At 43.3% G+C, this 25579-nt stretch overlaps 1 protein-coding gene across 2 annotated transcripts in view; it reads left to right on the plus strand.

Annotated features, from left to right (window-relative positions):
• The window catches only part of LARGE1 (LARGE xylosyl- and glucuronyltransferase 1), a 594073-nt gene that overhangs the window by 140722 nt on the left and 427772 nt on the right, over window positions 1–25579 (plus strand). For both annotated transcript variants that reach the window (XM_081247956.1, XM_081247955.1), the window contains exon 2: window positions 12524–12711. In XM_081247956.1, the coding sequence (XP_081104082.1) occupies window positions 12606–12711 (106 nt within the window). In that variant the 5' untranslated portion in view covers window positions 12524–12605. The remainder of the gene's footprint in view (window positions 1–12523; window positions 12712–25579) is intronic.

The raw sequence follows: 25579 nt of genomic DNA on the forward strand, positions 1-25579 counted from the left end.
CTGCCAATGCATGGGACATGGGTTCGAGTCCTGGTCTGGGAAGATCCCACATGCCATGGAGCAACTAAGTCCGTGTGCCACAACTACTGAGCCTGTGCTCTAGAGCCTGTGAGCCACAACTACTGAGCCCATGTGCCACAACTACTGAAGCCCACGCGCCTAGAGCCTGTGCCATGCAACAAGAGGAGCCACCGCAATGAGAAGCCCGCGCACCGCAACGAACAGTAGCCACCACTCGCTGCAACTAGAGAAAGCCCACGCCCAGGAACGAAGACCCAATGCAGCCCCCCCCAAAAAATCTCAGAGGATAGGAGAGTGAGTTTACCAGAGAAAGAATAGCAGCATTTCTGAGCAGGTGACCGCCCATTTGAAACCAGAAATGATTAAAGGGAACGAATCTGCATGCCCGAGAGCATGATTTCATACCCTAACGTTTGGCTTCCCACGGAAAGCCGTGGAGAACAAGCATAGTTGTGTTCGTTCATTTGAAGCATCAGATTTCTCCAGGCTAGTACGGTTGGAAAAAAGGAGGGCCAAGGGAGGTGTGAGTCCTTGCAGAGGGAAGTTATAATCATAAACCAGGGCATCTGATCCGAATAAGTGAAAATATAAGGAAAATCTGGACCTGGATGAATAGTAATGAAGAAAGCCAGTGGATCGAGGTTCCTGAAGACAGCGAAGCATTTGTGTAAGGGCAGCTGGGGAGGCGACCAGAGGGGGCTGGGCGGCCACTCATGTTGACATTTGCTGTCTCGGAGGTTGTTCTAGAATGTGAACCTGGCCCACGTGAAGTGGCAGGTATTGTGAATTGGCTATTTGCGTCACGATATTAAGGTGGAGAGGCGTGGTGAGAACTAAAGTCTTCCAAGAAGGAGAGGCGTGACCAGGACTTACTTGCTTAATGACTGACCAGGACAGAGAGCCCACGGGGGTGCCTCGGAGGAACAGTGGTCTTCCTGCGAGGGAGGGGCAGAAGATTCGGTAGCGACTACTGGAAGCTGGGAGGGTGGAGACCCACTTCCTAGTCCTTAGGTCTGTGGACAAAGAATGCCACCTCGGTCACTGCAGCCGCCCCCAGTGGTGCGCTTTGAGGAGCCTCAGGATGGGAAAGAACAGGCCCTACAGAGCTGAGGTGCAGATCAAAGGAATGATTTCAGTGAGCCCAGACTCTTGCATCTTCCCATACACAGAAAAGCGCTAAATTCATTAACTTGAGATGTCTGGTCTTTAATTAACAGGAACCTTTTGATGTTCCAGCTACCTGGTTTTTGTTGCAAAACTCCTATATATCCTGGCTCCTCCCACACCTCTTCAGAGCAAACTGAGGGGCTGCCTTCAGGGTTTGAAGTCCTCAGAAAGTCCACCGAATAAAACAGAATTCTTAACTTTTAGGGTGTGCTTTTTTTTTTTTTTTCCAGTTGTTGTGTGTTTGCCGTGAGAGAGTAGTGGAAAGACTTTTCCCTTGGGAAAGCAGTGGTCCAGGGGACAGCTATGCATTCCCTTAAAAGCTGGAGGTAGAATGAAGTGAGGGGAAGTTGAGGATAAAGAGGAATGTGTGGGTCACACAGTGGAAGTTCCACAGGATTTCATCGTTGGACTTGGGAGGAAAGAGTGGGCTGGAGGTTGTGTGACAGGAGTAGTTTGTATGATCATGAACATCCAGGGAGGCTGCTGGCTCTCACTGAGAGATTCAGGCCTTGACCCACTCAATACATGTTTATTGATCACCTCCTTGTGTGCCAGATACTGTGCTGGCAACAAGCAAGCAGCAGTGGCCAGAATGGACAAGGTGCCTGCCCTTGAAGTGTCTGCTCTGACTGGGAAGGTTCAGACTGGTCATCAATTTTGTGTCCTGTAGCAAAGAACTCTTTTCCTGTTTTTTTCAGAAAATACTAGAATTTGAATCCCAGGGTTTTCAACAACTAAATCAGTGTCCTTAGCCTCTTTTAGTGTCAATTTTCCCTTCTGTAAAATGGGTGTGGTGGTGCCTCTGTGGGTGGTGGTGGTGTTGCTCAGTTATTATTCAAATGTGCAAGAATTGCTTTTGCCAGGAGGTCAGGGTGGGTCATCAGAGCTGCCATTAGTCCATAAGATGCTTGTGTTTAATTAGAAAAAGGCGCTTTTCCTTCTAGAAACTCTGCTTCTATCAGTCAGAGAACTGTTGTAGTAAATATGCAATTGAAGAAGTCCAGGAAGTGAATGGTGCTCCCTCCTGCACTGGCTTGTCCCTGCAGGGTGAGGTGAGGGGAGAGGCCGGCTTTGGGTATTAACCAGTTATTTACTAAGCGCTTGAGTACAGGCCTCTCAAACAGTAACGTGCTCTCGAATCACTTAGACTCTTGTTAAAATGCAGATTCTGATTCATTGGGGCTGGGGTGGGGCCGATATTCTGCAGTGGCTGCTGGTTCGGGGACCACACTTTGGGTTGAGATGGCTACTGTAAACCTTTGTCTTAAATGTTGGTAGAAGACCTGGATCCTTTGCCCTTAGAGGTTTTGGTCTGATGTGGAGAGATTACAGGAAATGATTAGAAAACAATTAAGTGATCAGGAATGTGCTCTTGACACCTATTGGGGTTTAGAAACAAAGAGAAGGAAAGGCTCTAGGTCTGGACTTGCCAGAAAGGTTTCACAGAAGCAGTAAGGACTTGAAATTCCTCCTGAGGTCCAGCAGAGGAGGTAGGACACTGTAGCACGGTTGGGGTATGTGTGAGAGGATGGCTTGGGTATAGACATGAGGTGGGGTTGTCATACCAGCAATAATACAAATAATGATAACAGCCAAGCTAACATCGGCAGAGGTTCTGTCTGCTGTAGGACCTGTTTTATGAGCTCTTTGCCCTCTTAGTACAGGGGTGACAATGTTATGACTCTCAGGATTCAGCCACTCTTTTAGTTAGAAAAATTGGTGGCCCAAGTCTGTTACTTGTCCTAGGATCAGTTTGGGATCCTAAGTGGTTCTGATGGGTTTGGCCATTGTGTTCCTTAGACTTTGTTTTTGGAGGTTACTTAGATTTTTATTCCCTCTTCATGTGCATTGTTTCAGGACAATCCACACGTCTTGAACACAATAAAGATCTATTTAAAAAAAAGAAAAAAGAAAAAAACACAGCCTCTGGTGTTGATCAGAGATGGCTGAACACAGCAGTGTTTGGAATGTGGGCCTCTGACTGGGGTCTTTCAGGTGGGAACCAGCAACCCCTCGAGGGTATATTCCCAACTAGGATCCTACATATGTTAACTCACTGCCCCTAGCATGTAAGGTAAAAGTAATACGTATATACTACACTGTCTGCACTGAGGTGTTTTGAATTGAAAGCAATATAACAAGAAGACATAGTGATTTAAGCTTTTAAATATTTTTAAATGATAAAAGGAATGCATACTCCTTATATTTATATAATATTTAGGAAAAGTATATGTTCATGTATATGGAAATTATCCATATGCTATACCCAGAGATAACTTCCAACACTTACACCTTTTTCATATCTATAGCTACGTAGGTATTTATATGTTTATATACAATTTATTACATTGGATTGAAGGATACTTGCAATCACATTTTATGTTCAACTTTGAATCGCACCTTTTGTGGCTTAACAGCTCATGGGAATTCTTCTGCCTCATACAGTATATTTCATAGATGTGAATTTCATTGGTTAAGACAAATGGGAGAAGACAGATGGAGTAGATATTTAGGAGGAGAAATTGACCAGCTTGGCTAAGGAATTGGATGTTGGATTTGAGGGAGGGGCATTTAGAGATGACTCTTAGACACCTGGATTAATAGGTGAGGCCTTCTCCCTTTCCCCAGGCAAGAACAGTTTAGAGACTGGTTTTCTAGTTAATGCATCAACATTTGCACATGCTTGGGATGTAATTTCCAGCCCACCTCTGGTTTCTTCCTTCCTTTCTTCTTCTTATGTTGATACCTATATTAACTTCCTGGAGGAACTTCTGATATACATTGAGATTTTTCTTTAAAATGTGTTTCTAGGGCTTCCCTGGTGGCGCAGTGGTTGAGAGTCCGCCTGCCGATGCAGGGGACGCGGGTTCGTGCCCATATCCCGGAAGATCCCGCATGCCGCGCAGCGGCTGGGCCCGCGAGCCATGGCCGTGGAGCCTGTGTGTCCGGAGCCTGTGCTCCGCAACGGGAGAGGCCACAGCAGTGAGAGGCCCACGTACAGCAAAAAAAAAAAAAAAAAAAAAAAAAAAAAAAAATGTGTTTCTAGTGCACAAAGGTGTCATTTAAAAGTCAGATTCATGAAGGAATATTTTTTACCTGCTGGGTTTAATTTCAGATGCCAGGGTTATCATAAAAGGCAAACCACCCTAGACTCTGTTTTAAAACTTTGTACAAATTGTGACAGTTGAAATTAACTTCTGCATATGGAGAGAGCAAAGGAGGAAAATAAGTATTGTAAAGAGTCTTTTTTTTAATTTTTAATTTTATTTATTTTTTTATACAGCAGGTTCTTATTAGTCATAAGATTTATACACATCAGTGTATACATGTCAATCCCAGTTGCCCAATTCATCACACCACCATCCCCACCCCCCAGCCGCTTTCCCCCCTTGGTGTCCATACGTTTGTTCTCTACATCTGTGTCTCTATTTCTGCCCTGCAAACCAGTTCATCTGTACCATTTTTCTAGGCTCCACATATATGTGTTAATATACGATATTTGTTTTTCTTTTTCTGACTTACTTCACTCTGTATAACAGTCTCTAGATCCATCCACGTCTCAACAAATGACCCAATTTCGTTCCTTTTTATGGCTGAGTAATATTCCATTCTATATATGTACCACAGCTTCTTTATCCATTCATCTGTCGTTGGGCATTTAGGTTGCTTCCATGACCTGGCTATGGTAAATAGTGCTGCAGTGAACATTGGGGTGCATGTGTCTTTTTGAATTATGGTTTTATCTGGGTATATGCCCAGTAGTGGGATTGCTGGATCATATGGTAATTCAATTTTTAGTTTTTTAAGGAAACTCCATACTGTTCTCCATAGTGGCTGTATCAATTTACATTCCCACCAACAGTGCAAGAGGGTTCCCTTTTCTCCACACCCTCTCCAGCATTTGTTGTTTGTAGATTTTCTGATGAAGCCCATTCTAACTGGTGTGAGGTGATACCTCATTGTAGTTTGATTTGCATTTCTCTAATAATTAGTCATACGGAGGAGCTTTTCGTGTGTTTCTTGGCCATCTATTTGGACTGGGTTGTTTGTTTTTTTAATATCGGGCTGCATGAGCTGTTTATATATTTTGGAGATTAATCCTTTGTCCGTTGATTCACTTGCAAATATTTTTTCCCATTCTGAGGGTTGTCTTTTCGTCCTGTTTATGGTTTCCTTTGCTTTGCAAAATCTTTTAAGTTTCATTAGGTCCCATTTGTTTATTTTTGTTTTTATTTCCATTACTCTAGGAGTTGGATCAAAAAAGATCTTGCTGTGATTTATGTCAAAGAGTGTTCTTCCTATGTTTTCCTCTAAGAGTTTTATAGTGTCCAGTCTTACATTGAGGTCTCGAATCCATCTTAAGTTTATTTTTGTGTATGGTGTTAGGGAGTGTTCTAATTTCATTCTTTTACAAGTAGCTGTCCAGTTTTCCCAGCACCACTTCTTGAAGAGACTGTCTTTTCTCCATTGTATATACTTGTCTCCTTTGTCATAGATTAGTTGACCATAGGTGCTTGGGTTTATCTCTGGGCTTTCTATCTTGTTCCATTGATCTATGTTTCTGTTTTTGTGCCAGTATCATATTGCCTTGATTACTGTAGCTTTGTAGTATAATCTGAAGTCAGGGAGTCTGATTCCTCCTGCTTCGTTTTTTTCCCTCAAGACTGCTTTGGATATTCGGGGTCTTTTGTGTCTCCATACAAATTTTAAGATTTTTTGTTCTAGTTCCGTAAAAAATGCCATTGGTAATTTGATAGGGATTGCATTGAATCTGTAGATTGCTTTGGGTAGTATAGTCATTTTCACAATATTGATACATCCAATCCAAGAACATGGTATATCTCTCCACCTGTTGGTATCATCTTTAATTTCTTTCATCAGTATCTTATAGTTTTCTGCATAGAGGTCTTTAGTCTCCCTAGGTAGGTTTATTCCTAAGTATTTTTTTCTTTTTGTTGCAATGGCAAATGGGAGTGTTTACTTAATTTCTCTTTCAGATTTGTCATCATTAGTGTGTAGGAATGCAAGGAATTTCTGTGCATTACTTTTGTATCCTGCAACTTTACCAAATTCATTGATTAGCTCTAGTAGTTTTCTGGTGGCATCTTTAGGATTCTCTATGTATAGTATCATGTCATCTGCAAACAGTGACAGTTTTACTTCTTCTTTTCCGATTTGGATTCCTTTTATTTCTTTTTCTTCTCTGATTGCCATGGCTAGGACTTCCAAAATGATGTGGAATAACAGTGGCGAGAGTTGACATCCTTGTGTTGTTCCTGATCTTAGAGGAAATGCTTTCAGTTCTTCACCATTGAGAATGATGTTTGCTGTGGGTTTGTCATATATGGCCTTTATTATGTTGAGGTAGGTCCTCTCTATGCCCACTTTCTGCAGAGTTTTTATCATAAATTGGTGTTGAATTTTGTCAAAAGCTTTTTCTGCATCGATTTAGATGATCATATGGTTTTTATTCTTCAAGTTGTTAATATGGTGTATCACATTGATTGATTTGTGTATATTGAAGAATCTTTGCATCCCTGGGATAAATCCCACTAGATCATGGTGTATGATCCTTTTAATGTGTTGCTGGATTCTGTTTGCAAGTATTTTGTTGAAGATTTTTGCATCTACTTTCATCAGTGATATTGGTCTGTAATTTTCTTTTTTTGTAGTGTCTTTGTCTGATTTTGGTATCAGGGTGATGGTGGCCTCATAGAATGAGTTTGGGAGTGTTCCTTCCTCCGCAATTTTTTGGAAGAGTTTGAGAAGGACGGGTGTTAGCTCTTCTCTAAATGTTTGATAACATTCACCTGTGAAGCCATCTAGTCCTGGACTTTTGTTTGTTGGAAGATTTTTGATCAGTTTCAATTTCATTACTTGTGATCAGTCTGTTCATATTTTCTACTTCTTCCTGGTTCAGTCTTGGAAGGTTATACCTTTCTAAGAATTTGTCCATTTCTTCCATGTTGCCAATTCTATTGGCATAGACTTGCTTGTAGTAGTCTCTTAGGATGCTTTGTATTTCTGGGGTGTCTGTTGTAACTTCTCCTTTTTCATTTCTAATTTTATTGGTTTCAGTCCTCTCCTTCTTTTTCTTGATGAGTCTGGCTAATGGTTTATCAATTTTGTTTATCTTCTCAAAAAATCAGCTTTTAGTTTTATTCATCTTTGCTATTGTTTTCTTTGTTTCTATTTTATTTATTTCTGCTCTGATCTTTATGATTTCTTTCCTACTATTAACTTTGGGTTTTGTTAGTTCTTCTTTCTCTAGTTCCTTTAGGTGTAAGGTTAGATTGTTTATATGAGGTTTTTGTTGTTTCTTGAGGTAGGCTTGTATAGCTATAAACTTCCCTCTTAGAACTGCTTTTGCTGCATCCCATAGGTTTTGGATTGTCGTGTTTTCATTGTCATTTGTCTGTAGGTATTTTTTGATTTCCTCTTTGATTTCTTCAGCGATGTCTTGGTTATTTAGTAACATATTGTTTAGCCTCCATGTGTTTGTGTTTTTTACGTTTTTTTCCCTGTAATTGATTTCTAATCTCATAGTGCTGTGGTCAGAAAAGATGCTTGATATGATTTCAATTTTCTAAAATTTACTGAGGCTTGATTTGTGACCCAAGATATGATCTATCCTGGAGAATGTTCCGTGAGCACTTGAGAAGAAAGTGTAATCTGCTGTTTTTGGATAGAATGTCCTATAAATAGCAATTTATCTATGTGGTCTATTGTGTCATTTAAAGCTTCTGTTTCCTTGTTTATTTTCATTTTGGATGATCTGTCCTTTGATGTAAGTGAGGTGTTAAAGTCCCCCACTATTATTGTGTTACTATCGATTTCCTCTTTTATAGCTGTTAGCAAGTTGCCTTATGTATTGAGGTGCTCCTATGATGGATGCATATATATTTATAATTGTTATATCTTCTTCTTGGATTGATCCCCTGATCATTATGTAGTGTCCTTCCTTGTCTCTTGCAAGATTCTTTATTTTAAAGTCTATTTTATCTGATATGAGTATTGGTACTCCACCTTTCTTTTGATTTACATTTGCATGAAATATCTTTTTCTATCCCCTCACTTTCAGTCTGTATGTGTCCCTAGGTCTGAAGTGGGTCTCTTGTAGACAGCATATATATGGGTCTTGTTTTTGTATGCATTCAGCAATCCTGTGTCTTTTGGTTGGAGCATTAATCCATTCATGTTTAAGGTAATTATCGATATGTATGTTCCTATGACCATTTTCTTAATTGTTTGGGGTTTGTTTTTGTAGGTCCTTTTCTTCTCCTGTGTTTCCCACTTAGAGAAGTTCCTTTAGTATTTGTTGTAGTGCTGTTTTGGTGGTGCTGAATTCTCTTAGCTTTTGCTTGTCTGTGAAGCTTTTGATTTCTCCATCGAATCTGAATGAGATCCTTGCTGGGTAGAGTAATCTTGGTTGTAGTTTCTTCCCTTTCATCACTTTAAGTATATCATGATACTCCCTTCTGGCTTGTAGAGTTTCTGCTGAGAAATCAGCTGTTAACCTTATGTGAGTTCCCTTGTATGTTATTTGTCATTTTTCCCTTGCTGCTTTCAATAATTTTTCTTTGTCTTTAATTTTTGCCAATTTGATTACTGTGTGTCTCAGCGTGTTTCTCCTTGGGCTCGTCCTGTATGGGACTCTCTACGCTTCCTGGACTTGGGTGGCTATTTCCTTTCCCATCTTAGGGAAGTTTTTGACTGTAATCTCCTCAGATATTTTCTCTGGTCCTTTCTCTCTCTCTTCTCCTTCTGGGACCCCTATAATGCGAATGTTGTTGCATCTAATGTTGTCCCAGAGGTCTCTTAGGCTGTCTTCGTTTCTTTCCATTCTTTTTTCTTTATTCTGTTCTGCAGCAGTGGATTCCACCACTCTGTCTTCCAGGTCACTTATCCGTTCTTCTGCCTCAGTTATTCTGCTATTGATTCCTTCTAGTGTAGTTTTTATTTATTTATTTATTTTTTTGTTTGGTACGTGGGCCTCTCACTGTTGTGGCCTCTCCCGTGTGGAGCATAGCCTCCGGATGTGAAGGCTCAGTGGCCATGGCTCACGGGCCCACCCGCTTCACGGCATGTGGGATCTTCCCGGACTGCGGCACGAACCCGTGTTCCCTGCATCCGCAGGCAGACTCTGAACCGCTGTGCCACCAGGGAAGCCCTAATGTAGTTTTTATCTCTGTTTGTTCTTCAATTCTTCTAGGTTTTTTGTTAAACATTTCTTGCATCCTCTGGATCTTTGCCTCCATTCTTTTTCCGAGGTCCTGTATCATCTTCAATATCATTATTCTGAATTGTTTTTCTGGAAGCTTGCTTATCTCCACTTCATGTAGTTATTTTTCTGGGGTCTTCTCTTGTTCCTTCATGTGGTACACAGCCTTCTGCCTTTTCATCTTGTGTATCTTTCTGTTAATGTGGTTTTTGTTCCATAGGCTGCAGGATTGTAGTTCTTCTTGCTTCTGCTGTCTGTTGTAAAGAGTCTTAAAAAGTATTATTTAAATAGTAATGCCACTTGAGTTCCGCTCCATATATATTCCTACTTTCCTCTAAATTATAAATTATTCTATAGCTTTTCCAATTATATTTCTGTCTATTGCACTTTTTTTTTTTGGAATGGGAGCAAACAGTGGTGATATGTTTGACCCTGGGAAAGAAAATAATAAGATTCAGTATGATGGCTTTAGTTTCCAACAGAAGGAAAATGCCCCCGTGGCAAAGCTGTTAGAGTGAATTACTTAAGGAGAAAGAGCCTGAGGTGTCTCTGCCCTAGGTGTGTGTAACTTTTGGTCAGTTCACCCATCTTTCTGGGCCTTGGTTTTCTCATCTATAAAATGGGGAGGAGGGCTTCCTTGGTGGTGCAGTGGTTGAGAGTCCGCCTGCCGATGCAGGGGACACGTGTTTGTGCCCCGGTCCGGGAGGATCCCACATGCCGCGGAGCGGCTGGGCCCGTGAGCCGTGGCCACTGAGCCTGCGTGTCCGGAGCCTGTGCTCTGCAACCGGAGAGGCCACAACAGTGAGAGGCCCGTGTACCACAAAAAAAAAAAAAAAATGGGGAGGAAAAAATAACACCTTCCTCATAGGCTAGTTTGAGAATCAAGCAAGTAAAAAAACACTGGAAGGTGCTTGACACGTAATAAGTGCTAGTTACTTTTAGTTGCCTTTACCATAATTAAGTGAACTGTGAAAAAAAAAGTGATTTTAGTGTAATGGTACCTACCACCTGAAGGTGGATTATATAGGTGGGTCTTTCAGGTTTAAAATACCCATGTGCCATGTCAGTGAAGACGTATTTGTTGAAATCTATTTTCTACCAAACCCTGTTGGGGCGGGGGAGGGTGGGAATGGCGAGAGATGAAAAAATGTAAGTAAGGCTGCTCTTTGGTGTTCTGGAAGGGCGGTGGGGTCACGTCTGCCTTGTGCTTGATCATCTTTGCTAGTCACTTATTCTAGGGCGCTCTCATTTAAGGCTTATACCATCCCCCACTACAGAGGGCAACGCTTATGTTATGGATGGACAAAATGAAGCTTCCCCGGAGACAGGGGCCTTGCCAAGGTCACAGCTAGTCAAGTGTGGCAGCTGGATTTGCATCCAGATCTTTCTAAGTGCACAGCCTCTCCTCACAGAACTCCCTCTTCCTGAGAGATCACCAGCATTGCTGTGCTTCTCATCGTTAGTGACTAGCGGAGTTTGTGTGTAGGGTTTGTTTCCCTAACTTCAGATCAGAAAACTTCCCTAGGGGGGACTTCTCAAGTCCACATTCTTTTTTAAAGTGATTTTGCTTTTTCGGGTTTCACTTTCTCGTCCACACCCTCCAGCCCTGTGGTCTTTGATCTATTTCCAAAGAGGGCCATTTAGAAAATCCGGTCGGAGTGGTCACAGAAGAAAGCTTAGCCTTGACAGCTGAGGTTGGCCCCGTTGGGTGTTTATTGCCGGCAAGTTGCCGAACCCAGATTCCTGAAGCTTGAGAGGGTCGCCTTTGGTTAGAATCTGATTCCGTTTATTTGTTCGACAGACAGTTATCAGGCCCTGCAGGTGACAGGCGGTAGGCTAAGTCTTAGTGAATACAAGGTGAGTCAGACGCGGCACCTACCTTGTAGAAACACCAAGCCTGGTGCGGAAGGAAGACACTTAAACCAGACTATTGTCACATAGGGTTTAAGGGTTACGGCAGAGGGAAGGACACATTCAAGGGGACATTTAAACCCCCTCTTTGGTGGTCATCCCTTCCTCAGGAATCTGCAGCCTTTTATAACTGTCTGCCGTGGCAGTTCTGCTCTGTGAAGGAGGCTCCACGTGGACTTTTCTCTCCACCTCCAGCCACTGTGATGTCTGTGTTGGGAGCTGCGAGGACATGAGATTGTATGGTCTGTTGGTTTTTAAATTTTTTTGTAAGTCACGTGCCTTCCTGGTCAGGTACTCAGATTAAAGATCATTCGCCCTCTGCTCGGTCTGGATTGACCTTCTGTGTCTTCTTTGAACCTGTCTCAGCCAGCCTTCTGCGTGGTCCACGATTGTCCCTCTGCAGGCTGGTTGTAGGTTGTCTAGGTTGTCTGTCTGCTCCTCTCCGGTCTCTGCATGTTTGAATTGTTTCATGCTTTTCTGGACATGTTCTGTGAAAGGGTGGAAGCTATTAAGACAGTCCCTGTGGAGTGTTTGTAGGTTTTCCCCTGTGATTGAGATGTAGCCTCCCGCCCATGACGTTGGGGCCTCTCCAGTCTCCTTTCCCTTGAGCGTGTTGTCTGGTAGCCTTGCCCGCCTTCTGCAGTTCCCTCTGCCGGGAACACGGGAACTGTTTTGCCCTCTTGACTAAACATGGATGGGTCGGCACTTTCATCTGTCCTCCCATAGAGGTCTGTGCATATCTCAGTCATCACATTCTTGGGGTTCCTGTGGATGTTTTATGTTGATCTTTCTTGTTAGATGGTGTTCTTTAAAGCCAACCCTTACTCTGGTCACTTTTGAAAACACAGTACCTGGTGAGTGCTTGGTACATGTAAGATGCTAACTAGGTGCTCTTTTAATAAGTGTTTAGTTCAGGCTTCAAAACTCACCTAAACTATAAAATATATGCGTGTATGTATGCATGTGTGAGAGAGAGACAGATCTGTTATAGTTTGTATCATCCTGTATTTGTTTATTTTGTAAAGAACTCTCTCAGTTTGGGTAGACTGCAAGACTGCAGCACCATCTCTTGGGATGAAAGGTTAGCAGGAAATTGTAGATGAGTCGAACCAGTCTCAGGATCTGCAGGATATTTCTCTTTTGCAATTTGCATCCGTTGACAGTGCTAAGAACTCAGCCCTTCCTCTTTGCTCTTTCTTTCAGAAAGTATTATGAGGGAGGCCGAGGACTCCACGCTCCGGGCAGAGAAACGGCGCTGGGATTAGGGATTGCCACTTCCGAGAGGATGCTGGGAATCTGCAGAGGGAGACGGAAATTCCTGGCTGCCTCGTTGACTCTGCTCTGCATCCCAGCCATCACCTGGCTTTACCTGTTTGCTGGGAGCTTTGAAGGTAAGAAGGAAGCTTTCCCACAGGGAGAGGGATGGAGGGAAGAAGGAACACTGGCTGTGTCCCAGAGTCCTAGGAAAAACCTCCAAGTCTTCTAATCCCAGCTTCTCATTCTGTAGAACAATGGAATTTTGATGCCCGATGACAGGAAAAGATTTGCCTAGGTTTACAGAGGGAATGAGAGGGAGTTGGTAATGGGAGGAGGAAAAGCTAAATAAAAAAGCAAAAATAAGGCGCCCCTGGATGCAGCAGCGTGGCGGAGGTTACATAAACGTCAGATAGCAGCTGTGCAGGCTGATCGCCGTGTCGATAAAGGGGAAAAGGTTGGGTCCTGGGGGGATTACTTAGCTGTTTGTGGAGTAAGATGTTTCATTCATTCTTTCATCTATTCATTCACTTATCTGCACATTCAGCATTTTGCTACTGTTTAACATCTGGGCTAAACCAGGTACTGGGAATCCGGTGATAACAGATTTGGACCTTCTGCATGCAATGGAGGAGACAGGTTAACATGTGATCTCTGTTCATTGCTGTACATGATACTCTGTTAAGATAAGGCAAGCCCTGGGCGCTGGGGGAGAGGGTGATTGAGGCTGTCAGGCGGGCTGAGTACAGAAGATGAGCAGTGATGACGACCCGACCAGCTGAGTACAGGAGCTCAGCAAAGGAATCGCCTTCCCCAAACAAATAACAAATGCTCATCCCTGCCGCGTTCCCGAAATCCACAGAAAAGACGAGTCTCACATCCTTTCCAGCCGGCGGTTTCAAATGCAGTGCAGTGTTCTGAGTATCAAAGATGGTTTTCTAAGCTTCGGGGAGGGAAGGAGTGGCAGGGTTGAAGAGCATACTTTCTGTTTATTTACCCCAACACTTGAGTTAAATATATATATATATATATATATCAAGTGAAAATCTGTCTCCAGGAAGTCACTACTGTGTTTTTTTAATGCATGTCCTTAATGCATAATTTTATTGACAGCTCAAGGCTACCTTTTAATTAGGAGTTCACTGCCTGAGGTTTGCCCTGAGGTCGCTAGGCTGAATATAAATGAGGTGGAACTCTGTGCCTGCATAGCAGGGAAGGGCCCAGGGCCACACCCCTGTCCCTTTCCTGCCCCAGACATCCCTGGAGTAGTAGAGCTCTCATCTAAGCAGCTAGATAGATTATGCATGGCAGTGGATGGTTAATTTTTGGCAAAGAGATCAGAGGGAGGAAGGTGAGTTGGTTTTGGCACTGGAAGAGGTCGAAGGAAGCATCCTCCAGGGATGATGGACGAGACCCTATGAACGAAGGCCAAGGGCATCGGTACTGGCACAGGTTGAATACACTAAAACATTGACTTTGCCAGTATAACTATAATAATAATAGTATAACAACAATAACAATAATGATGATAACAATAGACACCGTAATATTTTGAGTATTTCTACATGCCTGGCGTTGTTGTAAGGACTTGACACCTGTTAACTCTTTCTCCACAATAATCCTATGTGGTGGGGACAGATGAGGAGGGCAAGGAAGATCAGCTTCAGTGACGTCCCCAAGGGCCCAAAGCCAGGCAAGATGTGGCCTGGATTATTGGACTTGAGAACTGTAATACCATGTTGTGGATCGGGCTTCAGTGAGGGTAGACTTCGGTGGGGGGCGGGAGGTGGTGCTGACAAAGTGTCACATGATGTTTTTGGATGTGTGTGAGGGAAATTGTACAATTTTGATTTTTCACTCATTGGTAGAAACCCAACATCAAATAATTTTGGCAAAAAGGCAATTTGGGGACTAATACAAGTAGTAAGTTCAAAGGTAGGGCTAGCTTCAGGCAGGGTTGGATCCAGGGGCCCCAATGATATTTCTGTAGCTCTGTCTCTCTACTTTCCTTTGCTCTACTTTTCTCTGCTATGGTTTCTTTCAAGAGTAGCTTTTCCTACACAGTGAAAGCTTTGGCTTACAACTTATCCTTACCAGTCCCTTGTAGAAAAAGGAGGACTTCCTCCCCCTAATTCTCCAGCATTACCTCTGATTGGATTGCCTCTGGTCACTCGTGGTCTGGAGAGCATTCACTGTGGTTGGGGGAAGCTAGTGAGGGCAGCCATGAGCCCTGTGCCTATGTCTGGTCACAGGGTAGAGAAGAGTTCCCTTAAGCATGCGGAGGGAAACTGGGGAGAGGTGGCCCCCAAAGGTAAATGGTGCAGTTCCCCAAAGAGGAGAAACTAGGAGTTGATCTGGGTTTTGGAGAATTCATACCTGGCTGTGCTTAGTGATGGGCTGATATTGACTTGAAGGTCACTTTACAGCATCATGCTCTCTGGTCCAGCCCTGGCCGATAGAGGGACTGTGCTCCTTGACTTTGAATGATTTTATTAGGCTGGCAGATAGATTGCATTAAATAGGGGCTGGATGATGTGGGTACATTAACAGAAGCATTCTAGCTAGAAAGATGAAGGTGACGGATTTCTTTTACCGGGTATCAGTCCACCGGTCCACTGCATTTATTTCTGGATGCTACCATTTAAGAACAATCTAGACAGGTCAGCACATTTAGGAGAATATAGGTGAATGATCGTGTCAACTCAAACCTTGTTTCATACTAAATAGTGGAAAAAATGGGGCTGTTTGCCTTGGAGAAGCAAAGGCTCCAGGTGTACAGGATCAGCTTCAGCCAACAGTCAAAGGGCCATCACCTGAAAGAGATCAGGCTTACTCTGATGGCCCCTGAGTCTATGGAGGGACGTGGCAGGGAGCCAGATGGCAAGCTCCTCATAATAAGGGTCATTCTGTCCACTGCTGGGACGAGCTGCCCTGGGAGGGAGGGATGAGAGGTGTGCAAACAGAAGTGTGAGCATCAGGGGCAATTGCACAGGGTGATCTGCCTGACCCGTCCTGACCCAGAGACCTTGAGACTAGAAAAGGCTGAGTGTTTCTCCAGAGACAAAGGTTTCCTCCTCAGAGTTCCTGCTGGTTGCCCCAGGCATCGGTACACTTCCAAAAGAGCCTGCAGAGACATCCTTTTCTCTGTAGTTAAACATAACAACTTTTCAGTCCACTTACTGATACCCTTGGGTTTTCTGGTTCAAGGCAGGTGGAGCCATAAATAAGGGACAAGAGTAGCTGCCTGGATTCATGGTAATGCTATTCAGGCTTTATGTGGGTGTATTTATTTTTCAACCCTGTTTAATTTCAATGGATCATCTCCTGAGAGCAGAGTCTAGAACTCTCCCTGAGATGTGGATGCTCTTAGCAGAAGACTCTGGAGTCAGATTACACGCAGAAGCACGATATATTGAGAGAGCCCTGGCTGGGGTCAGGGTCTCAGGCTCTAAAATCAACTCAGCCAGAGTAGTTGGTGATTTGGGGCATGATCATGCCTCTCTCTTTACCTCTTCCTGCTTGAAACGACGTTGTAGAAAGGAAGCTCACCTGTTGGTGCACTAACATTCTACACGCTTATGATTCTAAGCATTGGGTGTGAATGAATTGGAAATGAGCAGAATCTTCTCCAATTAATGGGAAATAGGACAGGAGGAGGGAATAGGCTTATTGTGATTTGCTCAGGAGTGTGGATCCAGGATCAGTGCATAAAAGTTATGGCGAAGCAGGACCTTTCTCAGTGTAAGAAAGAACGGCTGTTCTGACACATTCGCCAGGCGTTGGAGTGCACCGTCTGGGAAAGCATTGAGGTCCCCCTTCCCAGAACTGTTTGTCAAAGGCCAAGTGACCATTGGTTGAGGATGCTCATCAGGGGATTTTTTTGCTGGTGCTTTAATCACGAAGTTCCTAAATGCTATGACTTCATTTCTTCCCACACCCTCCTCTGTTCCTCTGCCATCTCCATGAACACCCCCAGCTACCCGTGCTCCAGGCTCTAAGCCTTCATTCTCTTCCTTCTTCATTCCCTCCATCGCTTGGTTGCCATATCCTGTTGAATCTGATCTCGACCTCTTGCCTCTGTGTCTCTCGTTTCCTTCCTTTCAGCACCTCTGATGCCCTGGCTCGGCTGTCTGCGTTCATCCTTTGGCATCAGGACTGATGTGGCAGCCATCCTCGTCTGCCCTCCAGCCCCATCTCCTCGCACCCTCCTCACATTCCCCATCTGGCCACGCTAGACTTCCTTGATGCTGGTGTGCACCGCCCTCGGTCCTCTGGACTTTGCACATGCTGTTCCTTCCCCTCCTGTCTTTGCCTGCCTGCCTGAGATCCTCCTGTCTCAGCTTAAACATGATTGCCCCTCACCCTTAACTCGCTGGCTTCCTCAGCTACCCCGTCCTGACCCCGCCCCCGCTCCCCACCAACTCCTCATCCTTTCTCCTCCCTCCTGCTCAGGGCACTTCATTTTTCTTGTTTTTAATAATTGCTGTCTTCACGACTGACTACAGGCATCAGGAGGGAGGTGGTTCACTCTGTCCATCCTTCCATCTCTAGCCCCTACTACGTGCCAGGAGAACTGTTTGTCGAATGAGCGAATGAGCCAAGGAATGTGCACTCTTCTGCCATTAAGTGCTGATAGCTCTCTTCATTGCTTCTCGGATTAACTCCAGACTCCTTCTCATGGCTCTGGGGTCTTTCACAGGTTTTCTCCCTTAGCTTCTAATTTCTGTCTTCACTCAGGTGAGGGTGCCTCATCCAACACCCTGAGAAAACGCCTTCATTTTTGCTCTTTCTGCCCAGGATAGAGTTCTCTGTTTCCACAACCCTTCCTCCCAGCTTGCACCTTCAGTGCCCGTATTCAGTGTCCTTTTCCTCTCGTGTCTGATCCTGTATGGAAACTTCTCTGGCAACACTCACCGAGGGGTATTTTGCTTGTTTGGTATCTTTCGAACCATTTGCCTGTGAGATTCTTGAGACAAGAGTCCGTTTTACTCATCCTCACATTCCCACAGCCTGAGCATCCCTCTGGTGGGTTCTTAGTAAATGTTGGCTGGAAAGGGTTCTGCTAGTAAGGGCAGCGGGAGCCAGTGCTCTGGGCATCTCTGATTTTGAGACCTCAGGATAGGGTGCCAGGAGCCTCACCTGCCTTCTGGTTTGGGATGTTAATTCTGGGACATGACTAGTTCTGCTTCAACACCCCTCCACTTGAATTTAGAGCATGTCTGTTATTTTCTGCCAGAATCGCCTTTTCTCATGGGCATGAAAGTTTTGTTTGTGGGGTGTGGTTCTTTCTTTTCTGCCCATCAGGGAGATGGCGTTCAGCTGCTATTGAGTTAGCAGCAGGTGGAAAAGGGTGCTTTTCAGTGGTTCAGAAAATTGTTTACACGTTGCCCTCTGATCCTTTATAAGCAGCTCTGCGCAGACGCTGCGCAGACGCTTCCTGTGGTCAGGGAGGTGGGCCGGCGAGGGTGTGGGTGTTATTTAAAGGCAAATGTCTTCAGAGGCTGCAACGTCCAGAACATTTAAAAGCAGTGTCGTGAACAGGCACAGGATATTAATTCCTAGCCGATTTCAGCCCGCACCTGCATCTCGTCGTTCCTGAAACCTCTTCACTGTTCATGCGCTTCTTATCAACACAAACTCCTCCTGAACTGAATGGCTTGAGAGTCGTCACTATAAATTTCAACCGGAAGAAGTGAGGTCCTGACATCTGACCGTTTTGAAGAGTTGCAGTGAGAACCAGCGTTGTAAGTTAAAGCGTTTTCTTGGTTTTATCGTCACAGGGGGTCACGGGGCACGTGAACAGAGGAGTAGGGGAGATGCGGGCTTGACCAAACATGACTGATTTCCCAGCCCTGCGTCCCCTCTCCCCATCCGTCAGCCCAGACACGGTGCCAGGAGGTCTGTGAATTCAGACCGTGCAAGGTGCTAGCGGTTAATGTGCTGAAGCTTTCATTAGCCCCTGAGGCTAGGCTGTGGGGCAGCTTTGACGGCAGCCCAGTTATTTTGCCTTCCTGCCAATGGCCCCGACTTCATACGGATATTACTGTAAAAGGGTGTTATGGGGTATGAGAACATAGGATGCTGAATGTGAAATGAGATGGTAAGGGTAATATAAAAGCCATATTGATTTTTTAAAAAAACAGATCAGAAATGAAGGGCTTTCCTAGCCAGTGCTTAATAGTACCGGTGCCAGGCCTAAGCAAAAGCCTATAACAGATGAGAATGTGCAAGTGAGACTCTGCGAGTGGTGCCCCGCCACAGGGCACAGGGGCTGCGTGTGTCTGCGGTTCTTGCCTTGGGCAAAAAGGCATCTCTTCAAGGTCTTAGAATCTGAGAGGGCAGGGGAAGTCTATCATGATTTTATTTGGTTGTGAGTTGGTTGCTAAGGTAACCTCTACTTTCCTTAAACCCAGCTTTTGATGTTAAAATCATATCGGTGATCTTGCTGGGGTGGAGAAAATGACCCTGATGTGTCAGTTGGCTGCATCTCCTGGAAGAGCTCATGGCAAGAGTCTTAGACCAGGAGTTAGGAAAACTGGTTTCCACTAATCCCAGCAGCTACCTTGTAATAGTTTCCAGTGGCTGCTGGAGCCAATTACCACAAATGTAGTGGCTTTAAAAAGCACAGATTTATTACCTTAACAGTTTCAGAAGCCAGAAACCTAAAATGAGTCTCATTGGGCTAAAGCCAAGATGCTGCCGGGGCTGGTTTCTTCTGGAGACCCCAGGGGAGAATTCATCTCCCGGCCTTTTTCATCTTCTGAAGGCTGCCGTTTTCCTTGGCTTGTGGCCCCTTCCTCCATCTCCAAGGCCAGCAGAGTAGCATCTTCAAATTACTTTTTCTGACTGTGACCTCTGCCTCTGTGGTCACATCTCCTTCGCTGATTGTGACCTTCCTGCCTCCCTCTTACAAGGACCCTTGTGATTACATTGAGCCCATCTGGATAATCCAGGATAATTGTCCCATCTCAAAATCGTTAATTTAATCACACCTGCCAAGTCCCTTTTGCCAGGTAAGGTAACATAGTCACAGGTTGTGGGGATTAGGATGTGGACATACTTGGGGAACCATTATTTGGCCCTCCATACCCCTCCCCCCCAGTCCTATGCTCCTGCATCCCCTCCATCTTGTTATTGTTCTTTAGAGACAAAGTAAAGTGGTGTTGTACCATCTACTTTCTCATATGGGCACCTTACCCTGCTCCAGGAGTTTTGGCTTCAATAATTTTGATTTGACACATGACTATCTAGCAGGACTTAGTGCTCATGAAAAAGGCATTGTATTCAGGCGTGTTTGCCTGTTCAAATAATTTTGGATTATAATACATTGCCTATAATAGGTGCTTCATCGGGAACCAGTGATAGGTTAAGGTTTTCTGAAATGAAAGGCCCAGAACTTCTGCTCTTTGGGGGTTCTGGTCTGCAAGTGATTTCATTTATTTTTTAGTTTCAGATACCAATTTAACAAGTGGAGGGGGATTTCATCAACCTGTTGATGGTTAAGGAGGTCTGTTAATTTTAAGTAAATGAGAGCCACTTGTGTAACTACGTGGAAGACTCTGGTGTTATCAGCCCAACATATCAGTTCTGTCCCCAGCCATCTACCAGAGAGAAATGTGTCCACATTAGCACAAAAGACGTGTAAGAGCACGTTCACATCGGTGTGTGTGAAATGCCTGTCCACAGCGAAAATAAACACATAAGTAGTGGCATATATATTCATATATATATGAAGTACAGCAGAGCCATGAAAATCTACTCACAGATAATACTGCACAAAAGAAGACAGACACAAAAGAATAAATACTGTATGATTTGAATTATATGGGCAAACAGTAATTTAGGGGTGGAGATGAGACTGGGACAGGACAAAAAGAAGACTTTGGGGTGCTGGCAGTAATTGAATTTACTTTTTAACCTGTGTGATTATACAGGTGTGTTCACTTTGTGACATTTCATCCAGTTTTTCATTTATGATTTGTTTACTTTCCTGTATATGTTTTACTTATTTATTTTTTAACCTATGCAGGTCTTGGATAAGTACCTGAATTAAATAAGTAGCTGAAGTTGAAGAGCTGGTGTGGGTCTTGCATTCTCTTCAGCTGAGGGATTTTATTAACCTTTGGGATTTAAGAATCTATGTCACTGTTTAACTCTGAAATTCAAATGCTTTTGAAGCATGGGACTTTCCTATGGAGATAGATGTTTAACGTTTCTGTGTAACCACATTTCCATTTTTTCTTCCTTCTATACCTCACCATTTGGACGTGTATTCCCCCTGTGAGGGTCTGATCACAGCTCTGACTTCAAGATCGGAAATTTGCCCATAAAACCCTAATTCTGAAAGAGTGTTTTCATCAATTTGAAACAAGACCAGTATTCCTACCAGAACTCTGGCAATGACATAGCTCCAATTAATATTAAAATGATATTATTTCATAATATGGACACCAAACCACATCGGATAAACATTCCCATCTGCATTAGTCAATAAACATCTTCATAAAGCCGTGGTGCCTGGAAAAAGAAAACTTTTACTGTATTGTAGGAGATAGGAAAACATGAAAAGGCTATGTACTATTTAAACTACAACTATAATGGAAGCAATAGCCCTGTTTATTGCTTGTTAAACAGTAATTGGCTGCCTCTGGCCTGCAGGTGTGTTGGGTTTGGCCTGCCAACTGCCTTTACCGTTTTTGAATTCATTATAAACAGTTAAAAATGTGGAGATTGCACATAAAAATCATGATATCTGGCTTTTCTTAATAAAAGGGAAATACCTAACAAACTGGACCCTCATTTCACGATAGCACCCATTGGCTGGAGCTGAGTAGTAGCTGTTCCTTTGCCCATTGTGTGGATGATCCACTTTGTCATGGTCCCTGCCCTCCCTGGTTGTTGCTGTGTCATCCCGTGCTCAGAGCTCAATTGAGAAGAAAGAGCCCCTGGTCTTTGCTACCTCACTTGCTGACCCCGGTCGGGCTCATGTTAACTTCTTTTTTTTTTTAAACATCTTTATTGGAGTATAATTGCTTTACAATGGTGTGTTAGTTTCTGCTGTATAACAAAGTGAATCAGCTGTATGTATACATATATCCCCATATCCCCTCCGTCTTGGGTCTCCCTCCCACCCTCCCTATCCCACCCCTCTAGGTGGTCACAGAGCACCCAGCTGATCTCCCTGTGCTACGTGGCTGCTTCCCACTAGCTATCTGTTTTACATTTGGTAGTGGATATATGTCCATGCCAGTCTCTCACTTCATCCCAGCTTACCCTTCCCCCTCCCCGTGTCCTCAGGTCCATTCTCTGCATCTGCATATTTATTCCTGTCCTGCAACTAGGTTCTTCAAAACCATTTTTTTTTTAAGATTCCATATATATGTGTTAGTGTATGGTATTTGTTTTTCTCTCTGACTTGCTTCACTCTGTATGACACACTCTAGGTCCATCCACCTCACTACAAATAACTCAATTTCATTTTTTATGGCTGAGTAATATTCCATTGTATATATACGCCACATCTTCTTTATCCATTCATCTGTCGATGTACACTTAGGTTGCTGCCATGTCCTGGCTATTGTAAATAGAGCTGCAATGAACATTGTGATACCTGACTCTTTTTGAATTATGGTTTTCTCAGGGTATATGCCCAGTAGATTGCTGGGTCGTATGGTAGTTCTGTTTTTAGTTTTTTAAGGAATCTCCATACTGTTCTCCATAGTGGCTGTATCAGTTTACATTCCCACCAACAGTGCAAGAGGGTTCCCTTTTCTCCATACCCTCTCCAGCATTTATTGTTTGTAGATTCTCTGATGATGGCTGTACTGACTAGTGTGAGGGGATACCTCACTGTAGTTTTGATTTGCATTTCTCTAATGATTAGTGATGTTGAGCATTCTTTCATGTGTTTGTTAGCAATCTGTATACCTACTTTGGAGAAATGTCTGTTTAGGTGTTCTGCCCATTTTTGGACTGGGTTGTTTGTCTTTTTTGGGGGGGGGGTATGCAGGCCTCTCACTGTTGTGGTCTCTCCCATTACGGAGCACAGGCTCCGGGCGCACAGGCTCAGCGGCCATGGCTCACAGGTCTAGCCACTCCGCGGCATGTGGGATCTTCCCAGACCGGGGCACGAACCCATGTCCCCTGCATCGGCAGATGGACTCTCAACCACTGTGCCACCGGGGAAGCCCGGGTTGTGTGTCTTTTGATATTGAGCTGCATGAGCTGCCTGTATATTGGGAGAGTAATCCTTTGTCAGTTGCTTCATTTGCAAATATGTTCTCCCATTCTGAAGGTTGTCTTTTCGTCTGGTTTATGGTTTCCTTTGCTGTGCATAAGCTTTTAAGTTTCATTAGGTCCCATTTGCTTGTTTTTGTTTTTATTTCCATTTCTCTAGGAGGTGGGTCAAAAAGGATCTTGCCGTGATGTATGTCATAGAGTGTTCTGCCTATGTTTTCCTCTAAGAGTTTGATAGTGTCTGGCCTTACATTTGGGTCTTTAATCCATTTTGAGTTTATTTTTGTATATGGTGTTAGCGAGTGTTCTAATTTCATTCTTTTACATGTAGCTGTCCAGTTTTCCCAGCACCACTTAGTGAAGAGGCTGTCTTTTCTCCATTATATATTCTAGCCTTCTTCATCAAAGATAAGGTGACTGTATGTGTGTGGGTTTATCTCTGGGCTTTCTATCCGGTTCCATTGATCTATATTTCTGTTTTTGTGCCAGTACCGTACTGTCCTGATTACTGTAGCTTTGCAGTATAGTGTGAAGTCAGGGAGTCTGATTCCTCCAAGTCCATTTTTCTTTCTCAAGATTGCTTTGGCTATTCGGGGTCTTTTGTGTTTCCATACAAATAATGAAATATTTTGTTCTAGTTCTGTGAAAAATGCCCTTGGTAGTTTGATAGGGATTACATTGAATTTGTAGATTGCCTTGGGTAGTATAGTCATTTTCACATTATTGATTCTTCGAATCCAAGAACATGGTATACCTCTCCATCTGTTTGTATCATCTTTAATTTCTTTCATCAGTGTCTTATAGTTTTCTGCATATAGGTCTTCTGTCTCCTTAGGTAGGTTTATTCCTAGGTATTTTATTCTTTTTGTTGCAATTGTAAATGGGAGTGTTTCCTTAATTTCTCTTTCAGATTTTTCATCATTAGTGTATAGGAATGCAAGGGATTTCTGTGCATTAATTATATATCCTGCTACTTTACCAAATTCATTGATTAGCTCCAGCAGTTTTCTGGTAGCATCTTTAGGATTCTCTATGTATAGTATCATGTCATCTGCAAACAGTGACAGTTTTAATTCTTCTTTTCTGATTTGGATTCCTTTTATTTCTTGTTCTTTTCTGATTGCTGTGGCTAAAACTTCCAAAACTATGTTGAATAAGAGTGGTGAGAGTGGGCAACCTTGTCTTGTTCCTGATCTTAGTGGAAATGGTTTCAGTTTTTCACCATGGAGAACACTGTTGGCTGTGGGTTTGTCATATATGGCTTTTATTATGTTGAGGTAAATTCCCTCTATGCCTACTTTCTGGAGAGTTTTTATCATAACTGGGTGTTGCATTTTGTCGGAAGCCTTTTCTGCATCTGTTGAGATGATCATATGGTTTTTATTCTTCAATTTGTTCATATAATTTATCACATTGATTGATTTGTGTATATTGAAGAATCCTTGCATTCCTGGAATAAACCCCACTTGATCATGGTGTATGACCCTTTTAAGGTGCTGTTGGAATCTGTTTCCTAATATTTTGTTGAGGATTTTTACATCTATGTTCATCAATGATATTGTTCTGTCGTTTTTTTTGTGTGTGTGTGTGTGTGTAAAATCTTTGTCTGGTTTTGGTATCAGGGTGATGGTGGCCTCGTAGAATGAGTTTGGGAGTGTTCTTCCCTCTGCTATATTTTGGAAGAGTTTGAGAAGGATAGGTGTTAGCTCTTCTGTAAATGTTTGATAGAATTCGCCTGTGAAGGCATCTAGTCCTGGGCTTTTGTTTGTTGGAAGAGTTTTTTTTTTTTTTTTTTGCAGTACGTGGGCCTCTCACTGTTGTGGCCTCTCCTGTTGAGGAGCACAGGCTCTGGACGCGCAGGCTCAGCGGCCATGGCTCACGGGCCCAGCCGCTCCGCGGCATGTGGTATCTTCCTGGACCAGGGCACGAACCCATGTCCCTTGCATCGGCAGGCAGATTCTCAACCACTGCGCCACCAGGGAAGCCCTGTTGGAAGATTTTTAATCACAGTTTCAATTTTGGTGCTTGTGATTGGTCTGTTTATATTTTCTGTTTCATGCTGTTTCAGTCTCGGGAGGTTGTGCTTTTCTAAGAATTTGTCCATTTCTTCCAGGTTGTCCATTTTATTGGCATCCAGTTGCTTGTAGTAATCTCTCATGATCCTTTATATCTCTGCAGGGTCAGTTGTTACTTCTCCTTTTTCATTTCTAATTCTATTCATTAGAGTATTCTCCCTTTTTTTCTTGAGGAGTCGGGCTAGTGGTTTATCAATTTTGTTTATCTTCTCAGAGAACCAGCTTTTAGTTTTATTCATCTTAGCTATTGTTTCCTTCATTTCTTTTTCATTTATTTCTGATCTGATCTTTATGATTTCTTTGCTTCTGCTAACTTTGGGGTTTTTTTGTTCTTCTTTCTCTAATTGCTTTGGGTGTAAGGTTAGGTTGTTTATTTGAGATTTTTTTTTGTTTCTTGAGGTAGGATGGTATTGCTCTAAACTTCCCTCTTAGAACTGCTTTTGCTGCTTCCCATAGGTTTTCGGTCATCGTGTTTTCATTGTCATTTGTTTCTAAGTATTTTTTGATTTCCTCTTTGATTTCTTCAGTGATCTCTTGGTTATTTAGTAGTGTATTGTTTAGCCTCCATGTGTTTGTATTTTTTACAGATTTTTTTCCTGTAATTGATATCTAGTCTCATAGCATTGTGGTCGGAAAAGATACTTGATACGATTTCCATTTTCTTAAATTTACCAAGGCTTGCTTTGTGACCCAG

The sequence above is a fragment of the Mesoplodon bidens genome (assembly GCF_964165515.1).
Source record: "Mesoplodon bidens genome assembly, chromosome: 11".
Taxonomy (NCBI): Eukaryota; Metazoa; Chordata; class Mammalia; order Artiodactyla; family Ziphiidae; genus Mesoplodon; species Mesoplodon bidens.